Consider the following 22,147-nt stretch of genomic DNA (forward strand, 5'->3'; position numbering starts at 1 on the left):
TTATTACCAACAATTTTATTGCCGTTTCTACATCTCAGGTGAATGTAGATTCTGCTTATGTACACTTGATGTCCGCTGTCTTTAGTTTGTCCACCTCGTCACACTGGATTTTGTCAACGGGGCTCTGCCTATTCTTAGGGTCACCGCAGTAGGCGTTCTTGAAACGCTGTGGACAGGAGAGTGAGTGAATGAAATGAATATCCAGTGTTATCTGGGTAGCATATCGTGTGATATCACTTCGGTTATATGAGTGTTTATTATGTAACCTGTTCCTCAAGTCACACAGAGTTAATCTTGCTTTTCGCCGAAATATGAATATTCATGTCAGGCTAGAACAGGGTACACGAACAAAGGACGACCAACAAATGAAGTGAATCAAAGTTGTGAGTGAACCCTTTAACTTTTGGCCAACACGGACATGGCCATGTGCGCTTATCTAATATCACGTATCATGAAAATTCAACTCTAGTACTGGAGAGGTTTGTTGACAAGAATCGTGAGTATAACTCAAGTTTTAACGGACTACATTTAATGACTTCCAATATCGGTTCATAACAACTATGATTAGATTTGTAACCTGCCTTGGTTTGTTCGAGATGTATTCGGGATATCGACCCTCTATATATCAAGACTTGTCTGTTTATTTACTTATTTACTTACAGTGTATTGCGCCATTAAGAAGTCGGCATTGGTAAAATCTGAAAAGAGATACAAATGTAAGAGAATGTTGGTAGAAGTTTTAATCCCAGTTGTAATTCCATTCAGCCATTTCCCTATAGAAATTTTATTGTGATATAAAGATCCCATGACTGATGAATTATTTAAATGGTAAATCCAGAGCCCCTGCTGCATCCACCAACATCTGTCTGAGGCAAGGAGGTTGACTGACTGTTAAAGTGGGAACTAGACATTTATAGCCAGTCATCATCTTGTCTCGGATACATCAAACCACCAACATCTGTCTGAGGCAAGGAGGTTGACTGACTGTTAAAGTGGAAACTAGACATTTATAGTCAGTCATCATCTTGTCTCGGATACATCAAACCACCAACATCTGTCTGAGGCAAGGAGGTTAACTGACTGTTAAAGTCGGAACGAGACATTTATAGTCAGTCATCATCTTGTCTCGGGTACATCAAACCACCAACATTTGTCTGAGGCAAGGAGGTTGACTGACTGTTAAAGTCGGAACGAGACATTTATAGCCAGTCATCATCTTGTCTCGGGTACATCAAACCACCAACATCTGTCTGAGGCAAGGAGGTTAACTGACTGTTAAAGTGGAAACTAGACATTTATAGTCAGTCATCATCTTGTCTCGGGTACATCAAACCACCAACATCTGTCTGAGGCAAGGAGGTTAACTGACTGTTAAAGTGGAAACTAGACATTTATAGCCAGTCATCATCTTGTCTCGGGTACATCAAACCACCAACATCTGTCTGAGGCAAGGAGGTTGACTGACTGTTAAAGTGGGAACTAGACATTTATAGTCAGTCATCATCTTGTCTCGGGTACATCAAACCACCAACATCTTCCTGAGGCAAGGAGGTTAACTGACTGTTAAAGTGGGAACTAGACATTTATAGCCAGTCATCATCTTGTCTCGGATACATCAAACCACCAACATCTGTCTGAGGCAAGGAGGTTGACTGACTGTTAAAGTGGAAACTAGACATTTATAGTCAGTCATCATCTTGTCTCGGATACATCAAACCACCAACATCTGTCTGAGGCAAGGAGGTTAACTGACTGTTAAAGTGGGAACTGTTAGGAGAAGAGACATTTATAGCCAGTCATCATCTTGTCTCGGGTACATCAAACCACCAACATTTGTCTGAGGCAAGGAGGTTGACTGACTGTTAAAGTCGGAACGAGACATTTATAGCCAGTCATCATCTTGTCTCGGGTACATCAAACCACCAACATCTTCCTGAGGCAAGGAGGTTGACTGACTGTTAAAGTGGGAACTAGACATTTATAGTCAGTCATCATCTTGTCTCGGGTACATCAAACCACCAACATCTGTCTGAGGCAAGGAGGTTGACTGACTGTTAAAGTGGAAACTAGACATTTATAGTCAGTCATCATCTTGTCTCGGATACATCAAACCACCAACATCTGTCTGAGGCAAGGAGGTTGACTGACTGTTAAAGTCGGAACAGAGACATTTATAGCCAGTCATCATCTTGTCTCGGGTACATCAAACCACCAACATTTGTCTGAGGCAAGGAGGTTGACTGACTGTTAAAGTGGAAACGAGACATTTATAGTCAGTCATCATCTTGTCTCCGGGTACATCAAACCACCAACATCTTCCTGAGGCAAAGGAGGTTGACTGACTGTTAAAGTGGGAACTAGACATTTATAGTCAGTCATCATCTTGTCTCGGATACATCAAACCACCAACATCTGTCTGAGGCAAGGAGGTTGACTGACTGTTAAAGTGGAAACTAGACATTTATAGCCAGTCATCATCTTGTCTCGGGTACATCAAACCACCAACATCTGTCTGAGGCAAGGAGGTTGACTGACTGTTAGACATTTAAAGTGGGAACTAGACATTTATAGTCAGGCATCATCTTGTCTCGGATACATCAAACCACCAACATCTTCCTGAGGCAAGGAGGTTGACTGACTGTTAAAGTGGGAACTAGACATTTATAGTCAGTCATCATCTTGTCTCGGATACATCAAACCACCAACATCTGTCTGAGGCAAGGAGGTTGACTGACTGTTAAAGTGGAAACTAGACATTTATAGTCAGTCATCATCTTGTCTCGGATACATCAAACCACCAACATCTGTCTGAGGCAAGGAGGTTGACTGACTGTTAAAGTCGGAACGAGACATTTATAGCCAGTCATCATCTTGTCTCGGGTACATCAAACCACCAACATCTGTCTGAGGCAAGGAGGTTGACTGACTGTTAAAGTGGGAACTAGACATTTATAGCCAGTCATCATCTTGTCTCGGATACATCAAACCACCAACATCTTCCTGAGGCAAGGAGGTTGACTGACAGTGAGGTTGACTGTTAAAAGTGGGAACTAGACATTTATAGTCAGTCATCATCTTGTCTCGGGTACATCAAACCACCAACATCTTCCTGAGGCAAGGAGGTTGACTGACTGTTAAAGTGGAAACTAGACATTTATAGTCAGTCATCATCTTGTCTCGGGTACATCAAACCACCAACATCTGTCTGAGGCAAGGAGGTTAACTGACTGTTAAAGTGGAAACTAGACATTTATAGCCAGTCATCATCTTGTCTCGGGTACATCAAACCACCAACATCTTCCTGAGGCAAGGAGGTTGACTGACTGTTAAAGTGGAAACTAGACATTTATAGTCAGTCATCATCTTGTCTCGGGTACATCAAACCACCAACATTTGTCTGAGGCAAGGAGGTTGACTGACTGTTAAAGTGGGAACGAGACATTTATAGTCAGTCATCATCTTGTCTCGGGTACATCAAACCACCAACATCTGTCTGAGGCAAGGAGGTTGACTGACTGTTAAAGTGGAAACTAGACATTTATAGTCAGTCATCATCTTGTCTCGGATACATCAAACCACCAACATCTGTCTGAGGCAAGGAGGTTGACTGACTGTTAAAGTGGGAACTAGACATTTATAGCCAGTCATCATCTTGTCTCGGGTACATCAAACCACCAACATCTGTCTGAGGCAAGGAGGTTGACTGACTGTTAAAGTGGAAACTAGACATTTATAGTCAGTCATCATCTTGTCTCGGGTACATCAAACCACCAACATCTGTCTGAGGCAAGGAGGTTGACTGACTGTTAAAGTGGAAACTAGACATTTATAGCCAGTCATCATCTTGTCTCGGGTACATCAAACCACCAACATTTGTCTGAGGCAAGGAGGTTGACTGACTGTTAAAGTGGGAACGAGACATTTATAGCCAGTCATCATCTTGTCTCGGGTACATCAAACCACCAACATCTGTCTGAGGCAAGGAGGTTGACTGACTGTTAAAGTTGGAACTAGACATTTATAGTCAGTCATCATCTTGTCTCGGGTACATCAAACCACCAACATCTGTCTGAGGCAAGGAGGTTGACTGACTGTTAAAGTGGAACTAGACATTTATAGTCAGTCATCATCTTGTCTCGGGTACATCAAACCACCAACATCTGTCTGAGGCAAGGAGGTTGACTGACTGTTAAAGTGGAAACTAGACATTTATAGTCAGTCATCATCTTGTCTCGGGTACATCAAACCACCAACATCTGTCTGAGGCAAGGAGGTTGACTGACTGTTAAAGTGGAAACTAGACATTTATAGTCAGTCATCATCTTGTCTCGGATACATCAAACCACCAACATCTTCCTGAGGCAAGGAGGCTGACTGACTGTTAAATTTGAAAGTAGACATTTATAGCCAGTCATCATCTTGTCTCGGGTACATCAAACCACCAACATCTTCCTGAGGCAAGGATGTTGACTGACTGTTAAAGTGGCAACTGGACATTTATCGTCAGTTATCATCTTGTCTTGAGAAGTGCACCAAGAACGAAAAGACACACATTTTGAAAATATATCTTACTTAATGTAACGAAGTCGCCTGCCGTCACACGACCATTTTGGTTGACGTCAAACTGTTTGTACATGAATGCGCCGTACTCTTTGGAGTAGCCGTACCGACACGTCCACCGAGACACGACCTCCCATTCTTCTACGATACAAGGGTCATCTGTAGGGTAAATTGAAACATGCAGGGGTTTTCACAAAAACGTATGCCACAGTTGTTTGGGTCTTCGGGTTTTCTTTATCACCATCAATATCACCACCATCATCATTAGCATCAAACTTCACATTCTTAAGATTATCAAATATAAAATATAGACTGAAGTTTAGTTTTACGCCGCTTTTTAGCAATATTCCAGCAATATCACGGCGGGGCTGCCCATGTGAATTTTCGTGATTTTCACTTTTAGGTATAGTCAATGCTGAGCCTAGGTATAGTCAAAAACGATATTCAGTTTAAGATGTGACAATAGTTTAAGCCGAATTACATAATAAACTACTATGAACATGCAAGTTGTCTGTCTCAAAAAAAGTTTATGTATGGGCCAGTAAATCAAGTCTGCACTTAAAGGTGGCATACATACACAAGGTCTGTACAATTTGAGCAAGCATAGCGATATCTTTACCAAACACAAAATGTAGATTCTGAAGTAACGGTAAACGGTTATAAGACTTATTTCAGACGTTTCGAGGAAGGTTTTCCTGATTATTGGACATGTGTGAGTGAGTGGGAGAAGTAAGTTTTACTCCAGAAATGGACTTCACACATTGTAGCCATGTGGGGAGTCGAATCGGACGAGCGACAGCTTTGACTACTAGGCTATCCCACTGCCTCTATTTAACACGAGCTTCAAATTATATCACAGATCATTAAGAAGAGACGATACAAATAAATGTCAACACATCAACATCGTTAGATATCAGCCTCAAATGACTTCACCATTGCTTCACATTTCCGCCATCTTTGGTACTTGATCACGTCATAAGTCACGTCATATCCGGTAACTTTCTCACTTTCCGGAGGGCTAAATGTTTTTTTATGGAGTGATTTTATTCAAATGAGTTCCCCTGCCCCCAGCCTTTTCCTTTCAACTTACCGTCGAAGTTGTAATTCAGGAGATCTGTGCCCATGTCAGTGCCGTCCACTCTGCCGTCATCGTTGACGTCGTTGTCTTTCACAGCAGCACAGAATTTCCCCAACAGCATATCAGGGGGGTTGCAGGGCACGCTTCAAGAAACGACAGTTAGTGAAAGAATGAATGAGTCAAACTAGGTTTCTGGGGTTCTAACTTGGGGATGTTTAGTACACTCTTCAAAAAAAGAAACGGATATGTGTTTCCAGCAGTTCATTTCGATATATTTTGACAGCAATCCTCATTAAGACAATTCCTGTGTTTGAATCCCGTTACTCATGTCGTGGGTGTATTTCGCGCATGCGTATCCCAAAACGTGTTTGTAAGTGTTGGCCATAAAAAAGGAAAACGATACATGAAAATGCATGCAGAAAACGTTTTCCACGTAATGCACGTGCAACGTGTTGAACAGTAAAGACATCGACTATAAAAGGCCAAACCAAATTCATTATTTCGTCACGAAATTTACGACGTAAACGATGATAACAAATGCCGAGATTGAATGCTACTGACCGAAATATCGCCATTGGACGTTTGGAAGAAGGGAGTCTTAGTCTGCACTTGCAAGATGCTTCAACATCAACAACAGCACCATATCTCGATTATGACATCGGTTTACCCGCTTCAATTTGCCCCAAGATCGTCCATAAAGTGGAAGATCAAGAGTGACCACTCCTGCTCAGGACGCATTCACCCGGGTGTTTCACCTACGTCACCGATTTGAATTTCCGACCAAACCATCAGAAATCGTCTGAGAGAAGTGGGAATTCGAGCCAAATCAAAAGCTGGACCTGTCCTGACACGTCTATGCTGACAACGACGTGTCTAATAACTGGGCATCACATGGAACGCGTTTGGTTCAGCGATGAATTGCGTTTCCATCTGCAATGACGGGATGGGGGACCATGTGTCTATCGACGTCAACACGAACGTTTTGCCCCGAACTGCGTTCGACAGGTGGACAGCTTTGGTGGAGAAAGCGTCCTGGTGTAAGGAGCCATGTCCTACACGGGTAAATCAGAGCTAGTGGTAGTTCATGGCAATCTTACAGCAAATCGCTACATCGACCAAATCCTGCCACCTCATCTCCTCCCTCTTTTTAACAACAAGAGGGGGCTGTTTCAACACAACAACGCTCGACCCCACACAGTTCGTGTGCAAACGTCATTGTCCTTCCCTGGCCTTCCAAATCGCCTGACCTGAACCCGAACGAGCATCTATCAGACGAACTTGACCGACGCGTCCGTAAACGTCACTATCGTCCTCAGACACATGACGAGCGGATACTTTAACCATTAGACTACCCCACCGCTCCCAATAGTGAGTGAGTGAGTGAGGAGTGAATGAGTGAGTTTTAAGCCGCTTTTAGCAATATTCCAGCAATATCACGGCTTCACTCATTGTACCCATGTGGGTAATCGAACCCGGATCATCGGCGTGACGAGCGAACGCCTTAACCACTAGGCAACCCTACCCCCCTCCCCTACACCTACCCCTACAACCACCACCACCACCACCACCCCATCCATCCCCACCACCCCACCCTACCCCGTAGTAGAGGTAGTAGTAGTAATAGTAGTATAGTTACAACGTATTTACAACAGTTTGCAAATCAGAATTACGGTGAAAGTCTTAATATACCTGGCGGCATCAAAGGTCCCACAGAAGAGAATGGCGAACGCGGCAAGTCGAAGCATTCTGAAAAAGAAAAACAGACTCAGGTGATGACGGTTGAATTTGCCAACAGAATTTCAAAATATCAAATTGTCACTGAGCATGCGATACACGACAAAGTAGTGGATGATGACACGAACACCAGTCAAATCAGTACACACTACATCTATCTGGAAGCTTAATTAGCAGGCAATAGTGAGGGTGGCCCTAAACTTTATATACCCTAAGTCTGAAAACGAAAAGAGTCATTACTCAGCACTGATGAATAAAGACCAAGTTGAATAGTGTAGTAAAATTCGGAAAAGTACGAACCTGTCTCAGTGCACTGGAAAACGACTCTAAATGTGGCCAGATCTGTCCCCGACTATTCAGCAGCAGTGTGTGTCTTAGCTCCGCCCCATGGGGAGGCTGACGCAAGGAGCTTTGGCAAGTGAGGGTGTCGACGAGGGGTACCCATGCTTCGTAAACTGAATTTTATAATCGTCTTCGTTTGTGGATACTGCAAGTGAATGGTACACTATTATCAATCTTAAGTAATTTTTTTCTGATTTGAAATGGAACATTCAAGATGCTCAAGGTAACTGAACAGGTAAAGTGAGTGCACGTGCGTGCATGTGTGTGTGCGTGTGTGTGCGCGTGCGTGCGTGTGCGTGTGTGTGTGTGTGATATCGTCTAAATCCAAAGTTACCAACCAGCAAGACCTTATGAAGCAAGTTCACTTTGAAACAACATTTATCTGTATTGCTGCAGGATTTCCTCTATGACTGTATGGTTGTCTGAATGTGACTGAGTGGTCGTCTGTAGGAGTACACACGTGACTGCATGGTTGTCTTTAGTACTACACATTCAACTGAAACGTTATCTGTGGGAATACACATGTGACTGAATAGTTTTCTGTAGGAGTACACACGTAACTGAATGGTTGTCTGTAGGAGTACACATGTAACTGAACGGATGTCTTTAGGAGTACACATGTAACTGAATGGATGTCTTTAGGAGTACACACGTGATTGAATGGTTGTCAGTAGGAGTACACATGTGACAGAATGGTTGTCTGAAGGAGTACACATGTGACTGAATGGTTGTGTGTAGGAGTACACATGTGACTGAATAGTTGTCTGTAGGAGTACACATGTGACTGAATGGTTGTCTGTAGGAGTACACATGTGACTGAATGATTATCTGTAGGAGTACACTTGTAACTGAATGGTTGTCTGTAGGAATACAGGTGTGACTGAAGGGTCTCTGTAGGAGTACACATGTGACTGAATAGGTCTCTGTAGGAGTACACATGTGACTGTATGATTGTCTATAGGAATACACAGGACACTGTATGGTTGTCTGTAGGAGTACACATGTGACTGAGTGGTTGTGTGTAGGAGTACACATGTGAATGAGTGGTTGTCAGAAGGAGTACACATGTGACTAAATGGTTGTCTGTAGGAGTACACATGTAACTGAGTGGTTGTCTGTAGAAGTACAAATGTCACTGAATGGTTGTCTGTAGGAGTACACATATGACTGAATTGTTGACTTCAGAGGTACACATGTAACTGAATGGTTGTCTGTAGGAGTACACATGTCACTGAGTGGTTGTCTCTAGGAGTACACATGTGACTGCATGGTTGTCTCTAGGAGTGCACATGTAACTGTATGGCTGTCTGTAGGAGTACAGATGTAACTGAGTGGTTGTCTGTAGGAGTACAATGTAACTGAATGGTTGTCTGTAGGAGTACACATGTGACAGAATTGTTGTCTTTAGGAGTACACATGTGACAGAATGGTTGTCTGTAGGAGTACACGTGTAACTGAATGGTTGTCTGTAGCAGTACACGTGTAACTGAATGGTTGTCTGTATGAGTACACATGTGACTGAATGGTTGTCTGTAGGAGTACACATGTGACAGAATGGTTTTCTGTAGGAGTACACATGTAACTGAGTAGTTGTCTGTAGAAGTACATATGTGACAAAATGGGAGTCTGTAGGAAGACACATGTGACAGAATGGTTGTCTGTAGGAGTACATATGTGACAAAATGGGAGTCTGTAGGAGTACACATATGAGTGAATGGTTGTCTGTAGGAGTACACTTGTCACTGAGTGGTTGTCTGAAGGAGTACACATGTAAGTGTATGGTTGTTTGTAGGAGTACACATGTGACTGAGTGGTTGTCTGTTGGAGTACACATGTGACTGAATGGTTATCTCTAGGAGTACACGTGTCACTGAGTGGTTGTCTGTAGGAGTACACATGTGACTGAATGGTTGTCTGTAGGAGTACACATGTGACTGAATTGGAGTCTGTAGGAGTACAATGTAACTGAATGGTTGTCTGTAGAAGTACATATGTGACAAAATGGGAGTCTGTAGGAATACACATGTGACAGAATGGTTGTCTGTAGGAGTACATATGTGACAAAATGGGAGTCTGTAGGAGTACGAGTGTGACTGAATGGTTGTCTGTAGGAGTACACATGTAACTGAGTGGTTGTCTTTAGAAATACAAATGTCACTGAATGGTTGCCTGTAGGAGTACACATGTAAGTGAGTGGTTGTCTGTAGGAGTATACATGTGACTGAATGGGTGTCTGTAGGAGTACACATGTGACTGTATGGTTGTCTGTAGGAGTACACATGTGACTAAATGATTGTCTGTAGGAGTACACATGTAACTGAGTGGTTGTCTGTAGGAGTACAAATGTCACTGAATGGTTGTCTGTAGGAGTACACATGTGACTGAATGGTTGTCTGTAGGAGTACACATATGACTGAATGGCTGTCTGCAGGAGTACACATGTAAGTTAATGGCTGTATGTAGGAGTACAGATGTAACTGAGCGGTTGTCTGTAGGAGTACAATGTGACTGAATGGTTGTCTGTAGGAGTACACATGTGACAGAATGGTTTTCTGTAGGAGTACACATGTAACTGAGTAGTTGTCTGTAGAAGTACATATGTGACAAAATGGGAGTCTGTAGGAATACACATGTGACAGAATGGTTGTCTGTAGGAGTACATATGTGACAAAATGGGAGTCTGTAGGAGTACACATATGAGTGAATGGTTGTCGGTAGGAGTACACTTGTCACTGAGTGGTTGTCTGAAGGAGTACACATGTAAGTGTATGGTTGTTTGTAGGAGTACACATGTGACTGAGTGGTTGTCTGTTGGAGTACACATGTGACTGAATGGTTATCTCTAGGAGTACACGTGTCACTGAGTGGTTGTCTGTAGGAGTACACATGTGACTGAATGGTTGTCTGTAGGAGTACACATGTGACTGAATTGGAGTCTGTAGGAGTACAATGTAACTGAATGGTTGTCTGTAGAAGTACATATGTGACAAAATGGGAGTCTGTAGGAATACACATGTGACAGAATGGTTGTCTGTAGGAGTACATATGTGACAAAATGGGAGTCTGTAGGAGTAATGAGTGTGACTGAATGGTTGTCTGTAGGAGTACACATGTAACTGAGTGGTTGTCTTTAGAAATACAAATGTCACTGAATGGTTGCCTGTAGGAGTACACATGTAAGTGAGTGGTTGTCTGTAGGAGTATACATGTGACTGAATGGGTGTCTGTAGGAGTACACATGTGACTGTATGGTTGTCTGTAGGAGTACACATGTGACTAAATGGTTTTTCTGTAGGAGTACACATGTAACTGAGTGGTTGTCTGTAGGAGTACAAATGTCACTGAATGGTTGTCTGTAGGAGTACACATGTGACTGAATGGTTGTCTGTAGGAGTACACATATGACTGAATGGCTGTCTGCAGGAGTACACATGTAAGTTAATGGCTGTATGTAGGAGTACAGATGTAACTGAGCGGTTGTCTGTAGGAGTACAATGTAACTGAATGGTTGTCTGTAGAAGTACATATGTGACAAAATGGGAGTCTGTAGGAATACACATGTGACAGAATGGTTGTCTGTAGGAGTACATATGTGACAAAATGGGAGTCTGTAGGAGTACGAGTGTGACTGAATGGTTGTCTGTAGGAGTACACATGTGACAGAATTGTTGTCTTTAGGAGTACACATGTGACAGAATGGTTGTCTGTAGGAGTACACGTGTAACTGAATGGTTGTCTGTAGCAGTACACGTGTAACTGAATGGTTGTCTGTATGAGTACACATGTGACTGAATGGTTGTCTGTAGGAGTACACATGTGACAGAATGGTTTTCTGTAGGAGTACACATGTAACTGAGTAGTTGTCTGTAGAAGTACATATGTGACAAAATGGGAGTCTGTAGGAAGACACATGTGACAGAATGGTTGTCTGTAGGAGTACATATGTGACAAAATGGGAGTCTGTAGGAGTACACATATGAGTGAATGGTTGTCTGTAGGAGTACACTTGTCACTGAGTGGTTGTCTGAAGGAGTACACATGTAAGTGTATGGTTGTTTGTAGGAGTACACATGTGACTGAGTGGTTGTCTGTTAGATACACATGTGACTGAATGGTTATCTCTAGGAGTACACGTGTCACTGAGTGGTTGTCTGTAGAGCACACATGTGACTGAATGGTTGTCTGTAGGAGCACACATGTGACTGAATTGGAGTCTGTAGGAGTACAATGTAACTGAATGGTTGTCTGTAGAAGTACATATGTGACAAAATGGGAGTCTGTAGGAATACACATGTGACAGAATGGTTGTCTGTAGGAGTACATATGTGACAAAATGGGAGTCTGTAGGAGTACGAGTGTGACTGAATGGTTGTCTGTAGGAGTACACATGTAACTGAGTGGTTGTCTTTAGAAATACAAATGTCACTGAATGGTTGCCTGTAGGAGTACACATGTAAGTGAGTGGTTGTCTGTAGGAGTATACATGTGACTGAATGGGTGTCTGTAGGAGTACACATGTGACTGTATGGTTGTCTGTAGGAGTACACATGTGACTAAATGGTTGTCTGTAGGAGTACAAATGTCACTGAATGGTTGTCTGTAGGAGTACACATGTGACTGAATGGTTGTCTGTAGGAGTACACATATGACTGAATGGCTGTCTGCAGGAGTACACATGTAAGTTAATGGCTGTATGTAGGAGTACAGATGTAACTGAGCGGTTGTCTGTAGGAGTACAATGTAACTGAATGGTTGTCTGTAGAAGTACATATGTGACAAAATGGGAGTCTGTAGGAATACACATGTGACAGAATGGTTGTCTGTAGAAGTACATATGTGACAAAATGGGAGTCTGTAGGAGTACGAGTGTGACTGAATGGTTGTCTGTAGGAGTACACATGTGACTGAAGGGTTCTCTGTAGGAGTACACATGTGATTGAATGGGTCTCTGTATGAGTACACTTGTAACTGTATGGTTGTCTGTAGGAGTACACATGTGACTAAATGGTTGTATGTAGGAATACACATGTGACTGAATGGTTGTCTGTAGGAGTACACATGTGACTGAATGGTTGTCTGTAGGAATACACATGTCACTGAATGGTAGTCTGTATTAGTACATATGTAACTTAGTTGATGTCTGTAAGAGTACACATGTCACTGAGTGGTTGTCTTTAGGAGCACATGTGACTGAATGGTTGTCTGTAGGAGTACACATGTCACTGAATGGTTGTCTGTAAGAGTACACATATAACTAAGTGATTGTCTGTTGTATGTAATGGAATGGTTCTCTGTAGGAGTACATATGTAATTGAATGGATGTCTTGAGAAGTACACATTTATCTGAATGGTTGTGTGTAGAAGTACACATGTAACTAAGTGATTGTCTGTAGGAGTACACATGTAACTAAGTGGTTGTCTGTAAATGTACACATGTAAATGAATGGTTGTCTGTATGAGTACACATGTGAGTGAATGGTTGTCTGTAGGAGTACACATGTGACTGAATGCTTGTCTGTAGGAGTACACATGTGACTGAATGGTTGTCTGTAAGAATACACATGTAACTAAGTGGTTGTCTGTAAATGTACACATGTAACTGAATGGTTGTCTGTAGGAGTACACACGAGACTGAATGGTTGTCTGTAGGAATGCACATGTGACTGAACGGTTGTCTGTATGCGTATACATGTGACCTAATGGTTGTCTGTAGGAGTACACATGTGGCTGAATGGTTGTCTGTAAGAATACACATGTGACTGAATGGTTGTGTTTTGAAGTACTCCTGTGACCGAATGGTTGTCTTTAGGAATGCACATGTGACTGAATGGTTGTCTGTAGGAGTACGCATGTGACTGAATGGGTTTCTGTATGAGTACACATATGACTGAGTGGTTCTCTGTAGGAGTACACATGTGACCGAATGGTTGTCTGTAGAAGTACACATGTAACTGAATGGTTTTCTGTTGGAGTACACATGTAAATGAATAGTTGTCTGTAGGAATGCACATGTGACTGAATGGTTGTCTGTAGGAATGCACATGTGACTGAATGGTTGTCTGTAGGAGTACACATGTAACTGAATGGTTGTCTGTTGAAGTACATATGTAAATGAATGGTTGTCTGTAGGAGTACACATTTGACTGAACGGGTCTCTGTAGGAGTACACATGTAACTGAATGGTTGTCTGTAGGAGTACGCATGTGACTTAATGGGTGTCTGTATGAGTACACATGTGACTGAGTGGTTGTCTGTAGGAGTACACATGTGACTGAATGGTTGTCTCTAGGAGTACACAAGTAACTTAGTGATTGTCTGTAGGAGTACACATGTAACTGAATGGCTGTCTGTAGGAGTACACATGTGACGGAATTGTTGTCTGTAGGAGTAAACATGTAACTGAGTGGTTCTCTGTAGGAGTACTTAAGTAACTGAATGTTTGTCTGTAGGATTACACATGTGACTGAATGGGTCTCAGTATGAGTACACATGTAGCTCAATGGGTGATTGAATGGTTGTCTGTAGGAGTACACATGTAACTGAATGGTTGTCTGTAGGAGTACACATGTAAATGAATGGGTCTCTGTATGAGTACACATATGACTGAGTGGCTCTCTGTAGGAGTACACATGTAAATGAATGGTTGTCCGTAGGAGTACACATGTGACTGCATGGCTGTCTGTATGAGTAAACTATAACTCAATGGTTGTCTGTAGGAGTGCACATGAGACAGAATGGTTGTCTGTAGGAGTACACATGTGACTGAATGGGTCTCTGTACGAGTACACATGTAAATGAATGGTTGTCTGTAGGAGTACACATTTGACTGAACGGGTCTCTGTAGGAGTACACATGTAACTGAATGGTTGTCTGTAGGAGTACGCATGTGACTAAATGGGTCTCTGTATGAGTACACATGTGACTGAGTGGTTCTCTGTAGGAGTACATATGTGACTGAATGGTTTTCTGTAGGAGTACACATGTAACTAAGTGATTGTCTGTAGGAGTACACATGTAGCTGAATGGTTGTCTGTAGGTGTACACATGTGACTGAATGGTTGTCTGTAGGAGTAAACATGTACCTGAGTGGTTCTCTTTAGGAGTACTTAAGTAACTGAATGTTTGTCTGTAGGAGTACACATGTAGCTCAATGGGTGACAGAATGGTTGTCTGTAGGAGTACACATGTAACTGAATGGTTGTCTGTAGGAGTACACATGTAAATGATTGTTTGTCTGTAGGAGTACACATGTGAATGAACGGTTGTCTGTAGGGGTACGCATGAGTACACATGTAACTGAATGGTTCCCTATAGGAGTACACATGTGACTGAATGGGTCTCTGTATGCGTACACATATGACTGAGTGGTTCTCTGTAGGAGTACACATGTAACTGAATGGTTGTCTGTAGGAGTACACATGTAAATGAATGGGTCTCTGTATGAGTACACATATGACTGAGTGGCTCTCTGTAGGAGTACACATGTAAATGAATGGTTGTCCGTAGGAGTACACATGTGACTGCATGGCTGTCTGTATGAGTAAACTATAACTCAATGGTTGTCTGTAGGAGTGCACATGAGACAGAATGGTTGTCTGTAGGAGTACACATGTGACTGAATGGGTCTCTGTACGAGTACACATGTAAATGAATGGTTGTCTGTAGGAGTACACATTTGACTGAACGGGTCTCTGTAGGAGTACACATGTAACTGAATGGTTGTCTGTAGGAGTACGCATGTGACTAAATGGGTCTCTGTATGAGTACACATGTGACTGAGTGGTTCTCTGTAGGAGTACACATGTGACTGAATGGTTTTCTGTAGGAGTACACATGTAACTAAGTGATTGTCTGTAGGAGTACACATGTAGCTGAATGGTTTGTCTGTAGGTGTACACATGTGACTGAATGGTTGTCTGTAGGAGTAAACATGTACCTGAGTGGTTCTCTTTAGGAGTACTTAAGTAACTGAATGTTTGTCGGTAGGAGTACACATGTAGCTCAATGGGTGACAGAATGGTTGTCTGTAGGAGTACACATGTAACTGAATGGTTGTCTGTAGGAGTACACATGTAAATGATTGTTTGTCTGTAGGAGTACACATGTGACTGAACGGTTGTCTGTAGGAGTACGCATGAGTACAGATGTAACTGAATGGTTCCCTATAGGAGTACACATGTGACTGAATGGGTCTCTGTATGAGTACACATGTGACTGAGTGGTTATCTGTTGGAGTGAACTATAACTCAATGGTTGACTGTAGGAGTGCACATGTGACAGAATGGTTGTCTGTAGGAGTACACATGTGACTGAATGGGTCTCTGTAGGAGTACACATGTAACTGAATGGTTGTCTGTATAAGTACATATGTATCTGAATGGTTGTCTGTAGGAGTACACATGTGACTGAATGGTTGTCTTTAGAAATACACATGTGACTGATGGTTGTCTGTAGGAGTACACATGTAAATGAATGGTTGTCTGTAGGAGTACACATGTGACTGAGCGGTTGTCTGTAGGAGTACGCATGAGTACACATGTAACTGAATGGTGGTCTATAGGAGTACACATGTGACTGAATGGGTCTCTGTACGAGTACACATATGACTGAGTGGTACTCTGTAGGAGTACGCATGTGACCGAATGGTTGTGAGTAGAAGTACACATGTAACTGAATGGTTGTCTGTAGGAGTACACATGTAAATGAATGGTTGTCCGTAGGAGTACACATGTGACTGTATGGTTGTCTGTATGAGTAAACTATAACTTAATGGTTGTCTGTAGGAGTGCACATGTGACAGAATGGTTGTCTGTAGCAGTACAGATGTGACTGAATGGGTCTCTGTAGGAGTACAAATGGTTGTCTGTAGAAGTACATATGTAACTGAATGGTTGTCTGTAGGAGTACATATGTAACTGTATGGTTGTCTGTAGGAGTACACATGTGACTAAATGGGTCTCTGTACGATTAGACATGTAACTGAATGGTTGTCTGTAGGAGTACACATGTGACTGAACGGGTCTCTGTAGGAGTAACATGTAACTGAATGGTTGTCTGTAGGAGTACACATGTGACTAAATAGTTGTCTGTAGGAGTACACATGTAACTAAGTGATTGTCTGTAGGAGTACACATGTAGCTGAATGGTTGTCTGTAGGTGTACACATGTGACTGAATGGTTGTCTGTAGGAGTAAACATGTAACTGAGTGGGTGACTGAATGGTTATCTGTAGGAGTACACATGTAACTGAATGGTCTGTCTGTAGGAGTGACAGAATGTAGGAGTACACATGTAACTGAATGGTTGTCTGTAGGAGTACACATGTAAATGAATGGTTGTCTGTAGGAGTACACATGTGACTGAACGGTTGTTTGTAGGAGTACGCATGAGTACACATGTAAGTGAATGGTTGCCTGTAGGAGTATACATGTGACTGAATGGGTCTATGTATGAGTACACATATGACTGAGTGGTTCTCTGTAGGAGTACACATGTGACCGAATGGTTTTCTGTAGAAGTACACATGTAACTGAATGGTTGTCTGTAGCAGTACACATGTAACTGAATGGTTGTCTGTATGAGTACATATGTAACTGACTGGTTGTCTGTAGGAGTAAACTATAACTCAATGGTTGTCTGTAGGAGTGCACATGTAACTGAATGGTAGTCTGTAGGAGTACACATGTGACTGAATGGGTCTCTGTAGGAGTACACATGTAACTGAATGGTTGTCTGTAGGAGTACACATGTGACTGAATGGTTGTCTGTAGGAGTACACATGTGACTGAATGGTTGTCTGTAGCAGTACACATATGACTGAATGGTTCTCTGTATGAATACACGTGTGACTGAATGGGTCTCTGTAGGAGTACACATGTGACTGAAATGGACTCTGTAGGAGCACACATGTAGCTCAATGGGTCTCTGTAGAAGTATACATGTGACTACATGGTTTTCTGTATGAGTAAAATGTATCTGAATGGATGTATGTAGAAGTACACATGTAACTGAATGGTTGTCTGTAGGAGTACACAAGTAACTAAGTGATTGTCTGTAGGAGTGCACATGTAGCTGAATGGTTGTCTGCATGAGTACACATGTGACTGAATGGTTGTCTGTAGGAGTACACATGTAACTGAATGGTTGTCTGTAGGAGTGCACATGTGACTGAATGGTTGTCTGTAGGAGTACACATGTAACTGAATGGTTCTCTCTATGAGTACACGTGTGACTGAATGGGTCTCTGTAGGAGTACACATGTGACTGAAATGGACTCTGTAAGAGTACACATGTAGCTCAATGGGTCTCTGTAGAAGTATACATGTGACTGCATGGTTGTCTGTAGGAGTAAAATGTAACTGAATGGTTGTATGTAGGAGTACACATGTTACTGAATGGTTGTCTGTAGAAATACACATGTAACTGAATGGTTGTCCGTAGGAGTACACAAGTAACTAAGTGATTGTCTGTAGGAGTACACATGTAGCTGAATGGTTGTCTGTATGAGTACACATGTAACTGAATGGTTGTCTGTAGGAGTACACATGTAACTGAGTGGTTCTTTGTAGGAGTACACAACTGACTGAATGGTTGTCTGTAGGAGTACACATGTGACTGAATGGTTGTCTGTAGGAGTACACACTTAACTGAATGGTTGTCTGTTTGAGTACACATGTAGCTGAAAGCCTGTCTGTAGGAGTACACATGTGACTGAATGGTTGTCTGTAGAAGTACACTTGTGACTGAATGGTTGTGTCTAGGAGTACACATGAGAGTGAATGGTTGTCTTTAGGAGTACACATGTGACTGAATGGGTCTCTGTATGAGTACACATGTAGCTCAATGGGTATCTGTAGGAGTACACATGTGACTGAGTGGTTCTCTGTAGGAGTACACATGTAACTGAATGGTTGTCTGTAGAAGTACATATGTAACTGAATGGTTGTCTGTAGAAGTACATATGTAACTGAATGGTTGTCTGTAGGAGTACACATGTGACTGAATGGGTCTCTGTAGGAGTACACATGTAACTGAACGGTTGTCTGTAGGAGTGCACATGTGACTGAATGGTTGTCTTTGGGAATACACATGTGACTGAATGGTTGTCTGTTGGAGTACACATATGACTGAATGGTTCTCTGTATGAATACACGTGTGACTGAATGGGTCTCTGTAGGAGTACACATGTGACTGAAATGGACTCTGTAGGAGTACACATGTAGCTCAATGGGTCTCTGTAGAAGTATACATGTGACTGCATGGTTGTCTGTAGGAGTAAAATGTAACTGAATGGTTGTATGTAGGAGTACACATGTTACTAAATGGTTGTCTGTAGAAGTACACATGTAACTGAATGGTTGTCTGTAGGAATACACGTGTGACAGAATGGTTGTCTGTATTAGTGCACATGTGACTGAAGTGTTGTCTGTAGGAGTAAACATGTAACTGAATGGTTGTCTGTAGGAGTACACATGTAGCTGAACTGTTGTCTGTAGGAATACAGATATGACTCAATGTGTCTCTGTAGAAGTACATATGTATCTTTATGGTTGTCCGTACGAATACACATGTAACTGAATTTTTTTCTGTAGAAGTATACATGTGACTGAATGGTTGTCTGTAGGAGTACACATGTGACTGAATGGTTGTCTGTAGAAGTACACATGTAACTGAATGGTTGTCTGTATGAGTACACATGTAACTGAATGGCTGTATGTAGGATTACACATGTGACTGAATGGTTGTCTTTAGGAGTACACAGGTGACTTAATGGGTCTCTCTATGAGTACACATGTACCTCAGTGGGTCTCTGTAGGAATACACATGTCACTGCATGGTTGTCTTTAGGAGTAAATGTAACTCAATGGTTGTCTGTAGGAGTGCACATGTGACAGAATGAGTGTCTGTATGAGTACACATGTGACTTAATGGGTCTCTGTAGGAGTACTCAAGTAACTGAATTGTTGTCTGTAGGAGTACACATGTGACTGAATGGATCTCTGTAGGAGTACACATGTGATTGAATGGTTGTCTGTAGGAGTACACAAGTGACTGAATGGTTGTCTGAAGAAGTACATATGTAACTGAATGGTTGTCTGTAGAAGAACATATGTAACTGAATGGTTGTCTGTAGGAGCACACATGTGACTGAATGGGTCTCTGTAGGAGTACACATGTAACTGAATGGTTGTCTGTAGAAGTACATATGTAACTGAGAGGTTGTTTGTAGGCGTACACGTGTAACTAAGTGGTTGTCTGTGGGAGTACACATGTGACTGAATGGCTGTCTTTAGGAATACACATGTGACTGAATGGTTGTCTGTAGGAGTACTCATATGACTGAATAGTTGTCTGTAGGAGTACACATGTCACTGAATGGTTGTCTGTAGGATTACACGCGTGATTGAATGGTTGTCTGTAGAAGTACATATGCATCTGAATAATTCTATGTAGGAATACACATGTGACTGATTGGTTGTCTGTAGGACTACACATGTAACTGAATGGTTGTCTGTAGGAGTACACATGTGACTGAACGGTTATCTGTAGGAGTACACAAATAACTGAATGGTCGTCTGTAGAAGTGCATATGTATCTGAATAATTCTATGCAGGAATACACATGTGACTGAATGGTTGTCTGTAGGAGTACACACGTAACTGAATAATTGTCTGTAGGAATACACATGTGACTGAATGGGTCTCTGTAGGAGTACACAGGTGACTGAAATGGACTCTGTAGGAGTACACATGTAGGTCAATGGGTCTCTGTAGAAGTACACCTGTGACTGCATGGTTGTCTGTAGGAGTAAAATGTAACTGAATGGTTGTCTGTAGGAGTGCACATGTGACTGAATGGGTCTCTGTATGAGTACACATGTGACTGAATGGTTGTTTGTAGGAGTACACTTGTGACTTAATGGTTGTATGTAGGACTACACTTGTGACTGAAGTGTTGTCTGTAGGAGTACACCTGTGACTGAATTGTTGTCTGTAGGAGTACACATGTGTCTGAATGGGTCTCTGTATGAGTACACATGTGACTGAATGGTTGTCTGTAGGAGTACACAAGTAACTAAGTGATTGTCTGTAGGAGTACACATGTAGCTGAATGGTTGTCTGTATGAGTACACATGTGACTGAACGGTTGTCTGTAGGAGTACACATGAAACTGAGTGGTTCTCTGTAGGAGTACACAAGTAACTGAATGGTTGTCTGTAGGAGTACACATGTGACTGAATGGGTCTCTGTATGAGTACACATGTAGCTCAATGGGTATCTGTAGGAGTACACATGTGACTGAGTGGTTCTCTGTAGGAGTACACATGTAACTGAATGGTTGTGTGTAGAAGTACATATGTAACTGAATGGTTGTCTGTAGAAGTACATATGTAACTGACTGGTTGTCTGTAGGAGTACACATGTGACTGAATGGGTCTCTGTAGGAGTACACATGTAACTGAATGGTTGTCTGTAGGAATACACATGTGACTGAATGGTTGTCTGTAGGAGTACACATATGGCTGAATGGTTATCTGTATGAATACACGTGTGACTGAATGGGTCTCTGTAGGAGTACACATGTGACTGAAATGGACTCTGTAGGAGTACACATGTAGCTCAATGGGTCTCTGTAGAAGTATACATGTGACTGCATGGTTGTCTGTAGGAGTAAAATGTAACTGAATGGTTGTATGTAGGAGTACACATGTTACTGAATGGTTGTCTGTAGAAATACACATGTAACTGAATAGTTGTCTGTAGGAATACACGTGTGACTGACTGGTTGTCTGTAGGAGTGCACATGTGACTGAATGGTTGTCTGTAGGAGTACACATGTAACTGAATGGTTGTTTGTAGGAGTACACATGTAACTGAACTGTTGTCTGTAGGAGTACACATGTAACTGAATGGTTGTCTGTATGAGTACACATGTAACTGAATGGTTGTCTGTAGAAGTACACATGTGACTGAATGGTTGTCTGTAGGAGTACACATGTAACTGAACTGTTGTCTGTAGGAGTACACATGTAACTGAATGGTTGTCTGTAGAAGTACACATGTGAATGAATGGTTGTCTGTAGAAGTACACATGTAACTGAATGGTTGTCTGTAGGAGTACACATGTAACTGAATGGTTGTCGGTATGAGTACACATGTAACTGAATGGTTGTCTGTAGAAGTACACATGTGACTGAATGGTTGTCTGTAGGAGTACACATGTAACTGAATGGTTGTCTGTAGGAATACACATGTGACTGAATGGGTCTCTGTATGAGTACACATGTACCTCAATGGGTGTCTGTAGGAGTACACATGTCTCTGCATGATTGTCTTTAGGAGTAAATGTAACTCAATGGTTGTCTGTAGGAGTGCACATGTGACAGAATGGGTGTCTGTATGAGTACACATGTGACTTAATGGGTCTCTGTAG

At 42.1% G+C, this 22,147-nt stretch overlaps 1 protein-coding gene across 1 annotated transcript; it reads right to left on the reverse strand.

Annotated features, from left to right (window-relative positions):
* Window positions 1–7,667, reverse strand: LOC124290056. The gene is made up of 6 exons (XM_046726744.1): window positions 7,613–7,667; window positions 7,328–7,384; window positions 5,651–5,781; window positions 4,573–4,719; window positions 661–698; window positions 1–166 (listed from the first exon to the last, which is right to left on the reverse strand). Exons 2-6 carry the CDS (start codon window positions 7,381–7,383, stop codon window positions 56–58), a joined length of 483 nt encoding a protein of 160 aa, XP_046582700.1. The 5' UTR covers window position 7,384; window positions 7,613–7,667; the 3' UTR covers window positions 1–55.
* Window positions 7,668–22,147: the final 14,480 nt, after the last annotated feature.

Source organism: Haliotis rubra, unplaced genomic scaffold (genome assembly GCF_003918875.1).
Source record: "Haliotis rubra isolate DU_JTF1 unplaced genomic scaffold, ASM391887v1 Scf455, whole genome shotgun sequence".
Classification (NCBI taxonomy): Eukaryota; Metazoa; Mollusca; class Gastropoda; order Lepetellida; family Haliotidae; genus Haliotis; species Haliotis rubra.

Bases quoted from the DNA above. Each gene is read 5' to 3' on its own strand.
- LOC124290056 (XM_046726744.1), bottom strand. From the start codon at position 7,383: ATGCTTCGACTTGCCGCGTTCGCCATTCTCTTCTGTGGGACCTTTGAT. The intron at 5,782-7,327 runs GTATATTAAGAC...CGTTTCTTGAAG, and splicing joins GGGACCTTTGATGCCGCCAG to CGTGCCCTGCAACCCCCCTG. The intron at 4,720-5,650 runs GTAAGTTGAAAG...TTTACCCTACAG, and splicing joins CCTGAATTACAACTTCGACG to ATGACCCTTGTATCGTAGAA.